Source organism: Squalius cephalus (assembly GCF_949319135.1).
Source record: "Squalius cephalus genome assembly, chromosome: 15".
In the NCBI taxonomy this organism is placed as follows: Eukaryota; Metazoa; Chordata; class Actinopteri; order Cypriniformes; family Leuciscidae; genus Squalius; species Squalius cephalus.
This window is the reverse complement of record NC_137136.1, coordinates 2,980,001-2,991,459: the sequence shown is the minus strand read 5'-3', so window position 1 is coordinate 2,991,459 and position 11,459 is coordinate 2,980,001. Positions and strand designations below refer to the sequence as shown.

Below are 11,459 nucleotides of genomic sequence, written 5' to 3'. Positions count from 1 at the left end.
ACGTGACATTACGTCAATAATGAAAAGGGGCCACGCCCACATAGGCTAACGTCAACCGAACGTAAGTTGTTTTTTATTGAAATCTTATTAAACGTTTGCTCTATCGAAAGTTGATTTTTATCATGAATATGCTTGAACATATATTGTAATAATGAAAAAAAAAATGGCTTAATAAGTAGAAAAACGTATCCTTAACATATAAATATGTACAAATATGAATCAGAGAATAAATTCATTAATTAATTGATGTAGTTATTATTAAATTTCCAATGTATATTTTTCCTTCTAAGGATGATTGATGATCTCAGTTGTTGTGATGATGCCGTGAGGCGTCGACAGGTAATCAGGAAGTAAAAGCGACGCGTCGTCTGTTGCCGAAACCACACACGGACTAAAGACACGAAAATGAAAACCAAACGAAGACTGCTTTAGTGAGTCTATATAACAGCTTTAATTTATCATTTTAATGCTATAATAATCGCAGGCTCTATCGTCGTGCTTGAGCACCGAATTCCAGCTAAGTTGTTAAAGCAATCCCTTAACAGTGATTGATGTCAGTATCTCTTTTAATTCGACAGAATGTCTCTTATTATGATTTATATGCTTTAATGTGTGATTGAATGAAACATCTGGAAACTAATTGAATGTTTTTGCTCAGGCCCTGCAGACTGACATGAACACACTGCTGCATCCTCTTGTGATTTTCTCATTGATAAGTGAGTTTTGTGTCTTCAATCTGTCTCACGATTTCCAGATGTGATTTTGTAGAAGAAACACCCGTGCATTTTACAGTACCCCGTTTAAATTAGACAACAACAATAATATACTTCACTTGTAAAACACTTTATTTTTTCACTGAAAATACAGAACATCTGATTCACATCATAAAAATAAAAAAAAATACAGCATTAACAAAAGCAACTTGCAATAGATAACTGATGCAAAATAAAAGATAGGCTACATAATTTGACTAGAGGTATCAGTACAAACTAAAAAAAATAGAAAAATAATGTGAAAACAATTAGTTCATATAATAACCAACACTTTAGTGTTAGGAACATCTGGATTATATCAGGCGATCACTTCAAAACACTGATACCGAAAAATCGCAGACAGATGCACGAAATATTTAAAGCTCTGACGTGCAAGTACTGAATTTGGTCACACATAGTTGAGCTGCACCAGTTCTACAGCATTCTGCCTTTTGTTTGTGCTCTTTTACGTCCATCGTTTGCATGTCTCCTCAAGCCACACCCATATGAATGCATTTCATTCAGATGCATTCACATTTCACTATCTTTCTTTCTTTGTGTTTGTAGAACATTCCCATTGTTAATGTGACGAACTAAACCTGTGTACTTTGCAAGGACATCTGTGTAAACTTAAGGAGAAGAACTGACTTAAATTTGACGATAAAAATCTTTTGAGAAGCATCAGATAAAACTTTTTTTATGCAAATACATACATAAAGCCTGTAAGTGAACTGTATTAACTGTTGAAGCAGCTTTCACTAACTTTCCATCACTAACTCTCCATAGGTTTGCCTTTGGTCGCTGTGTGTCAGAACCCTGTTCCAGTTCAGTTTGAGCAGACACCAGTGTTGGTGGCATCAGGGAAAGATGCGATCTTTACAGTACAGACCGTGTCTAACGTGCCTCTTATCAGATGGACTGATAGCGGAGGGATTACACTGGCGATGTGGGTAAACGGTAACCCTTCTGTACTGCCCGTCCAACAGTATCAGAACAGAATCTCAGTCACTGCCACTCAGCTCAAAATCAATAACAGCCAGCTCCGTGATTCTGGAAACTACAGCGTCTCTGTCGAACCCTCTTCTACCTCTGGACTCGGTGTGAACACCCGTTCAGTGCAGCTCAAGGTGTTTGGTATGATGCTACACATGACTTAAAAGAATAGAAAACATTGTTTACTCACCCTGTTATTGAAACTTATTTCTGCCATAGAAAAAAAAAGGTAACTGCAACTTTTTGTCTCGCAATTCAAACTTTTCCTGTTTTTTTTCCTGGTTTTTCGATAAGCCAGCTTGGGCATTTCCAGTGAACTGTTACATCGATACAAAACCATCAATGGTTGACTTTTGAATGTAATGCAGTTATCACACTTACCTAATTAGCCAATAAACCAGTGTCAGTGCCAGAAGCCAATGGGAACGTTGGAATAAGAAACACGGATGTCTGTAATTTGACACACATTTCTTTTTCCACATTTTTTAAGTGATGACCAAAAACATTATTTGTTCATTCTTCTGAGATTGTCCCCAATTTGTAAAACCGAACGTCTCAAGATGTAGGAAATCCAACATTTGATCGAAAACACTTTTATTTAAAAAATATAATTATTTACGATTATTACCAGTAGATGGCGGCAGAGAAACATTTATTGTCTCATATTAGCCATTTCCTATTATTAAACATTCAAATATTAAACATTCTAAAATCACTAGGTTTTAAAATAAATATTGTCAAGGTTTAGCACTTTTTTGTAGTCAAGTATTGAAGTAAGAAACGTCACAAAGTCTCATGAAAAAAACAACAACTTCTCTTTAATCTGTGAATGGATTACACAGAAAGCGTATACTCCCTTTATAATCACAGAAGCTGTCGGTCAGTGCAGCTCAAACTCAGATTTCAGCACACTTATGAAAACTAAAGTGCACAATATATCTTTAATTTGCACTCTTGACACAATTTTTTTCCAAACGAAAGTGTGTAAACTAATGGTCAAATTTAATTTGATGCGTCTTTTTAATGGTGTCTTATGTAAGGGTTAATGCCCGACGAGCACGCTTATACCATGGTCACTTGCCAAATAACACATTTTTAAAACATTAGTTTATATTTTAATTAGTTTTACAATCGAAATCTAAAGTTTTTACAAACAATAACTTGGTTTCCCTGGTTACGCCTGACGGTTTACAGCCAATCAGAATCGAGTATTCACCCAGACCATGGTATAAGTTTGAATAACTAAATTAATGCTAGGCCTGACTATTTAAGTGACCATATTCTGATTATAAACTAAGTATTACACTATTGATGCTGTCAAAGCTATTATTATAAGCTATATTGAAGATATCACCACACCACACTGGCTAATTTTATTTCAGAAGTTCTTAAGAACGTTCTGTGCATATGATCAGTTCTTAAAAGAAAAGTCTGAATTGTGAGATAAAAAGTTGCATTACCTTATTTTGTTATTCTGTGGAGAAAAAACAGAATTACGAAATGTAAACTCAGAATTACGAGACAAAATGTCAGAATTGCGAGATGTAAACAGAATTACAGGAGAAAACAAAACAAAATTATGAGATATAAACTCAGAATTGCAATATACAATCTCGCAATTCTTGTGGAAAAAAAAAGTCTCGCAAAAAAGTCAGAACTGGAAGATATAAAGTTGCAGTTGTGAGAAAAATAGTGAGAATTGTGAGATAAGAAGTCGTGGCGTAAACAAGTGTCCATACCCTGTCCTTGTTGTCCATCTTCAGATGCTGTGACCGGAGTGAGTTTGTCTCCGCCTCCTCTTCCTCTGGAAGGTGCGAATGTGTCTCTGAGTTGCAGCTGGTCTGCGGGTTCAGAGGTCAGTGTGGTTTGGGGTAAAGGAGGCGCTGCTCTGTCCTCTGACACCCGCATTACTATCAGCGCTGGATCTCTGATCATCTCGCCAGCCAGGAGAGATGATGCCGGGGTGTATTCATGTACCGTCAGCAACGCCGTCAGTGCACAAACAGCCACGGCCACCCTCAGCGTCTACTGTGAGTCATTCATCATTACTGTTGTGTCATTGTTGCAGAAACTAGTCACCATTTGCTGAATTTCTATATTATGAATTTTACAGTAACTATAAATATCGCTGTATATGTTTACAGTAACTATTACAGTTTTTGGCTGGAAATGTAACTCCATGGTATATAAAGTATATAATCGCGTTAAAACATATATTAAAATAATAATTTTTAAAAAGTAGATTCTAGAAGTGAATATGTAACGATCACCAGCTGGAGCTGCCCTTGTGAGCCACCAGAGGGCAGTCCACATCAGACTATCATATTCACTCACTAACTACATTTCCCATAACTCACTGCCCGGACTCATCATCACTTATCACTGATCACATTCACCTGTACCTCATTCACTGATTGCATTCACCTGTCTCATCATCCTGTTAGTCTGTCTATATATACCTTGTTCATTCATTCACTCACCGCGAAGTCTTGTTAAGTGTTACACTGCTATTCTGAGCGTTTCCCTGGTTGTCTTGTTTCTGGATATCTTGCCCTGTTTCCTGGATTACTCTCTTGCCTCTGGTCCCTGGATTACTCTCTTGCCTCTGGTCCCTGCCTGTTTTGTTTCTTTGTTTGTTTCTTTGTTTTGGACTGCTTTCCTGTGTATGACCCTAGCCTGTATGTTGGATTACGCCTCTGGATTGCCCCACAAAATAAAGCTGCATTTGGATCTCCTACTTCGTGTCTCTGAGCAGTACGTGACAGAATGTTCTCCAGAATTCACTTTTTATGACCAATGATGAATTTGTATCATGAACTTGAACAATGAACTACTAGATACGTTTTTTTTTTTTTAGCTATTTCTCAGTGAATTCTACTAAAAATAATTATAGAAATCCCCATTACTTTACCTTCCAATTTCCTTTACTCTAAAACTGAAATAAAAATATATATAAAACAATTTCAAAATATAAATAAAAATTAAAATAGTATCTCAATGATACTAGGTTTTCCAAGACTGTGGAAAGCTTTGTTCTTAAATGGAAAAAGACTGTTAAAGAAACTATGTCAGAAATATGAATGAAACCAATTGAAATGAGAAATCTGTCAGTTTGAGACCCTCAGCGTCTACTGTGAGTCATTCACCATTACTGTTGTGTCATTGTTGCAGAAACTACTCACCATTTGCTGAATTTCTATATTATGAATTTTACAGTAACTATAAATATCGCTGTATGTTTTTTTTTGTTTTTTTTTTACAGTAACTGTATATATTACAGTTTTTGGCTAGAAATGTAACTCCATGGTATATATGGTACATAATAGCCGTAAAACAGACATTTAAAATAATTTAACAAAACAAAAAAATCCATTATTCCAGTCGATTCAAGTGAATGTTCTCCAGAATTTAATGGAAAAAGACTGTTAAAGAAACCTATGTCAGAAATATGAATGAAACAAATTGAAATGAGAAATCTGTCAACATAGCTGTTTAGCTTACTTTAATGTTTGATTTGTCATATGTTAAATCATTTTAATATATTGATCTATCAATAATATATTTAAGAAATCTTGTAGCTCCCTAGTGGGTCACAAGAGAACTACTGGTCTAGAAAATTTTTATTATTAATGCATCAAATTTGTAATGTGCAAACTGGACATCTGTCCAACAAGACCACAAAAGAGTTTATATTCTTTGCACGTCAACCTTGTGTGAAAATGTCTTGCGTTTTCTCTGGTAACTGCATGTTTTACATCGACAGCATGCGTTCAGAGACAGCACAGACACATGACGTAAAATTAACCAAAGAGCTTATAATGTTCCAGTTTGTTGGACAACCATAACCATGACATATTATAAGACATAATTGAGGAATAATTTCTGCCCCACTAGTGACAAATTGCAATTTTTGAGGAACATGACAACACCGGCTCAACCAACAGGCCAGCCTATGACTACAGAAACCAAACTGTCATTATTTTTGAGTTTTATTGTTTTAAGTATTTTGTTTTGAACTGCAGTGTTTCATAATGTGAAGCAAATGTTGCACTGATCTCAGGCTTATTCATGCGTCATAAATAATCAGACTTTTGCTTTGTGTCCAGCAAGTTACAAATAAAAAGAAAACAATCACATTAGATGAAGCACCTTTTATGTGTATTGTTGCATAACACTTTTTAAAATTTTATTTCCGTTTTATTTATTAGATTATCAAAAATAGACATTACCACATTGCAATTTAATGCATATGCATTTTTTTTTTCATTGAATTTCCATAAAAAATAAATACATTGTGACCTATACGATTATAGTGATCTAAAATGACTCTGAAAGATTTCGTTCATACTGACCAGCTTTACAGTTTGACAAGCCTGGTAAATTGTCATTAAGCATTTTAATCTTTAATATTGTTGGTTCCTCAGATGGGCCAGACGCCCCACAGTTGACTAAGACCTCGAGTCAGTGTGTTGGCGGTGGAGATGCAACGGTGGGCCAGACGGTGCTTCTCACCTGTACGTCTACCTCTCTCCCTCCTGCCTCCTTCTCATGGGCACTCAACGGCCAGCCGGTGACCTCCGGCCAATCAGGGAGTGGCGTGCTGAGTCTGCAGATCTTCTCCACCAATCAGAGTGGCACTTACACCTGCACCGCACGGAATGACATCACAGGAGGAGCATCGAAGCAGCAGATAGACCTGGCCATTGTGGGTGAGTTAATGGCTCTCTGTGGCACTGCAGTGACGGATGCATCTGTCAGTTCATTCTTCGGCCTGACATTCATTTTCTTGACCGGAGAGGGAGTAATCAACTACAAGATTGATAAATTCATGTGTCACTATACTGGAAGGAGTCATAATTTCCATCCGCCCACAATGCATTTCCTCTGCAGGATTCTTTCTCCTATTTGCTAGCTCCATTATTGATGATTCTGTGATGTGTTTTTCTCTCCATTTATGTCTTCTGTTCTTTGGGGTGCTTGCTAATCCAAGTCTTCAAATGTAAAATCTAAAAATCGTGTTCTCCTGCTTCACAGGTACGTGTCTCAGTGGAGGGGCCGTAGCAGGGATTGTTGTTGCATGTGTTGTTGCACTCATCATTATCATTATTGTCATTATTTTGCTCCTGCGACAAAGAAATGGTACGTCCCTCCTCAATGCTTCTGTCTGGTGTTTTGTTTTTTGATGCTAAAGGCTCTGACATGCTCATATTCACAGTTGATCGGAGACTCAGAGATGCTATTGGACCTCAGAAGACAAATCAGAATGAAGGCATCACAGTACGACAGTACCACTTTCTATTATTGTGTTCTGTGTAATGTAGATTAATACCTCTTGGGCTGTAAAATATTTCCATTTTCTTTTAGCCATATCATCATCAACAATGCACACAGAGATATTGCGAATATATGACATAAATCATTGAGTTTTGAATTGTTTGATTCAATTGGACATCAATGAATTGCACCAAATGTCATTTTTTAGGATAAACTCCTTAAAATGCACGTTTTAAGATCTCGATTACACTTACCAACTCTAGCACTGTTTTTGCTATTAAAACATCTTTATTATTAAGACTCTCATATTCGCTAGTTGCAAGATAAGGATTACAAAACTAATCTAATGCATTTTAGAAAACATAATGACCACATAAAAGTACCTTGTAATCATTGCAAAGTTCATGATGTTGCCCAGCCTTAACATCTTTTTCAATTTAACAATAGTACTGCTTTTTTTTTTTTTCAGATTGCAAACAGAGCTCTTGTCAATGGAAACCACCCTGATCCACCATTACACAACTCACTGCCACAGAACTTCACCGCTATTCCCAATAACAACAATGGGAACATCAACACAATGCCTCAAAACATTCCCAGCAACCCCAACCCACTCCATCATAATGGCCATATGAACACGGATGTATTTCACCACAACTTCAGTGCATTCCCAGACAATGGGCATCAAAACAACAATTCATATCCAAACAATGACCCTCAGAGGTCGTTCCCACAGCCTGTCCAGCACAATCCTAATATTCTCATACAAACGGGTAGATCTCAGCCTGGTGCACTTGCTCATACAGTTCATGTAAACCTCAACACGTCGCCACGCACTGACCATCTTAGCAATGCACAACCTCAAACAGTGCATGTCAACTTGAACACATACCCTCCGGAAGCAAACCAGCCGAGTCAGGCAATCCGGCAACATGCAGACCAGAGAGAAAGTGCACCACAGAGTCAGCACACGAACAGCAACCATCAAAATCTTTCTCAGACTGGTTTGTTAAACTCTGAGCCTTTGAGTTTGGGTAATCAAACACAGACGAATGCTTCAACAAATGGATTTCGCCAACCCAACGCCCTCATTCAGACGGGCCACTCGCACCCTACCAACCAAACCAATGCAAACCGCCAAACTACCAACTCACGATCTTCAGCAGAGGTTCCACATTCAAACCCTGTTCAGACCAACAACCAGATAGACGACACCCGCACCAACACGCACCTCCAGATGCCTTGGGACCGTTTGCAGGGAACGCCGGCGTACCCCAATCGTGAAGTCGACAGCTCGGACAGCAGTGGATCCTCGGATTGGCGGTTTAGATCTCCACTACCAAATGCACGGCAAGGTCGTTCTGGTGGGAGATACCTGGAGACTGAACCTACAGGCAGGATAACCCAAGCTCCTTCTGCTTCCCAAAGAGGAGACCTCCAAAGACCAATCGCTCAAAACGTGCTCAGCCAGTCTCAAATGGACCCAAATGTGCAGAGGCAAGTTATACAACAGAGCATCAGCACACAGCCGCAAATACAGACTACAGTACCTCAAATCCAAACCTCTCAGAATCCAATGACTACTTCTCAAACACAAACTGCCTCCAGACCAAATCAGACCGTGACTCAGCCATCCATTCCTCTTACTGAGGCTGCACTACGCCAACACACCGCCCAGACCAATAACCATTTTGACAACCGGATCCAGCAGACTCAAGCTGCCCTGCAGAACCCTGGACCTTCTCAACCCATCCAGCAGCTCAACAAAGCGGGTCAGAAGCCTCCTACTCCTCCTCCAGTGTTGAGTCCGGATCAGTTCCAGATGCTTCCACGTGAACGCATGCAACAGGTGCGCAACATCCAGCCTGTGAACGTGCAACGCAGACACAGACCTCCAAATGTGACTCGAGGGCGACATACGAGCCCTCAACGATTGCCAGGAATGCATCCCATGCATGGACACCCAATGCACACGCAACAGGTTAGTAACATTAAATGAGTGAAATGCACGAGCTAGTCATGCTCCTCAGGTGCTACAGTGTAAAAAATGATGACTTCATCCATGTTTTAGTGAAATGCATTAGTGAAATTTCAAAATGCATTTTTATTATTATGTTACCTCCTAAGATATCTTGTTTAGGCATTCCTTCATGGTATCCTATATGATGCATGCAATCCCACCATCCAATGCAGTGAATAAATGAATCCAAGATAGCAGACAAATCATGAGAAATGCACATTTATTTTCAGAATTTTACTCAGTATTTGAATGTGCTGTGTATGTAAATGCATATTAAATTTTCTCACAGTCAGCTCAGCTGTATGCTATTTGTGTTTCACCAATGTAGTGCGTTCCAAATCAGTCACTTAAGAGGATGTGAAAATGTTAAGGCTCTTTCACATGACTCACATCAAGCCTTAAGTGCACCGTTTTGATCGTCTTGTGAAAACCACTGCAGGTAGCATCAGGCAAAAGCAATTTTACGAGGTCGCTAGGTGTGAAAGATGGCAGTGCGCACAGTAAACGGTGAAAACACGTATTTGAGCCTCAGAATCTGCGGTGATTGTTTTGACACATTTTAGAAACAAAAAATAATTTTATACTTGAGTAATAAATACTTGGGTTCACTAAGTTTTACAGCATGATTTAAATAAGTGCTAACACTTTACATTAAGGTCTCAGTGGTTCACATTATGTTATGCATTAGCTAAAACAGCATTTATTAATATTAGTTGATAAAAATAGTTGTTCATTGTTTGTTCTTGTTAGTTCACAGTGCATTAACTAATGTTATTGTATTTAATGTTGAAATTAACATTAACTTAGATTAATTGTCAGCTAATGTAGTTAACTAATGTTTACCTATGAGACCTTCCTGGTACATTATGATGCGTTCAAGATCTCTTCATAAAGTTTGAGTTTTAAATTATTTGGTGTCTTTTACTCTAAATGATTATTAACTTGTGTGCAAAGTTGGACTTGTCATTGCACAGGCAGACTTTTCATACATCATACAAATTGTCTACTAATCATTAGAGGCAAATGGTTGAATTGAACTTTAAACCTAAGTAACACTGTAGCTCATGCTGAGTTCAGTTCATTGGGCAACGCTGACTCGGGTGATGTGAAAGGGCCTTTAGACGTGATATATATATCAAATGAAGCATTTTGTTCTTTCCTTTCTCCTTCTTCTCTCCCACAGGTCCACAGAGGCAGACCCAGACGCTGAGAAAATGCAGTGCTCATCTAGATCGACACTATTTGCACTGCAAAAAACTTTCTTACAAAGCACAATGTCTCTCTGGTGGAAAGAAACAAATGCTCAGCCATTCCTCTGGCCCTCGGCTTATTGTGCCATACAAATCTTTTGTATTTTGTCAGAGCGACCACATTATTGATAAAAAAGACTGATCTTTTTGTTTCTCCTACACAACTGTCACGTAGGCATGTGAAAGCCATGGCTGTTGAATAGGACACAGTGTGAGTTTTATCCATCGGAACAATGCTGCTATGGGATTTGAAGTGTCTGAAAATAAAACACAATATAGTGTTTTTCCACAGACAGGAAGACTCGAACAAAATCCAAATGAATTAGGATGGCTGGCAGAGCTGAACTACTAAATGATAAATAATGGACTGCCACTATTTGTCCTCTCGCATCTATTTATTCAGCTTTCTGCTCACAGATGCTTCTTGTAACGCCGCTCAATTACTGCGATCCGCTACGCTGCTTTTGTGGATGGATTGCGCATTTGAGTATGAAGGAGACCGACCTAACGGACGTGTAATTAATTAAGCTCTTTAATTTCTTTGTTAATGATGTGGAAAATGCTAATGAGTTTAAGGAAAATAGGTTGTTGACAGGCCCAACAAAAAACATGATGAAAAGCAAATGTTTGATCAGATGTTTCATGTACTTTAATGCACACAGGAAGTTGTTACAAATAAATTCTCCCAATTTTATCTGCTTTGTTCTTCATTTAAAGCAAGTTTTTTACTCTCAGTCATACTCACAAATCAATTTTAATTGTACTCATTCAATCTCACGTTCTTTTATTTGTAGCACTTTGTGTGCATGCGTGTGTGCGAATTCTCATTAAGCTGTTCGTAGAAGAAGACACTTCCCTCTGACTTTCAAGCACTGAGTAAAATTAATATTAGTTCAAAGTGCATGCATTTATAAATGTCTGCAATGTACAGAAAAAGCATTCTGAGGCTGATGTTTGAAAAAGACTCGCCTCTTTCAGTGAAATGAAAAAATGTGTTGCTTCTTTCCTGTCTTGTCATCATAGATACAGCATGTGTCAAAATGACATAATGAGAAATAGCTCTAAAGACTGGAGGAGCATCACATTGTCACTTCTGTGATACTGGACAGATTTAGTAAGGTATAAAATATTTTGCTTCTATATATTATATTATATGTATATATATGTAAT

At 38.1% G+C, this 11,459-nt stretch overlaps 2 protein-coding genes across 2 annotated transcripts in view; both read left to right on the top strand.

Moving 5' to 3' along the window:
- The first annotated feature begins 25 nt into the window (after positions 1-25).
- Positions 26-10,601, top strand: LOC307172769 (uncharacterized protein). The gene is made up of 10 exons (XM_079895359.1): positions 26-61; positions 291-553; positions 659-716; positions 1,539-1,886; positions 3,509-3,775; positions 6,170-6,454; positions 6,780-6,884; positions 6,961-7,022; positions 7,489-9,000; positions 10,223-10,601. The coding sequence occupies exons 3-10, from the start codon at positions 674-676 to the stop codon at positions 10,247-10,249; spliced, it is 2,649 nt and encodes an 882-aa protein (XP_079751485.1). The 5' UTR covers positions 26-61; positions 291-553; positions 659-673; the 3' UTR covers positions 10,250-10,601.
- A 711-nt stretch (positions 10,602-11,312) lies between these two features.
- LOC307172770 (free fatty acid receptor 3-like) overlaps positions 11,313-11,459 on the top strand; it is a 6,492-nt gene continuing 6,345 nt past the window's right edge. Inside the window, exon 1 of the mRNA XM_079895360.1 lies at positions 11,313-11,408. The gene's annotated coding sequence lies outside the window, so the exon portion shown is untranslated. The remainder of the gene's footprint in view (positions 11,409-11,459) is intronic.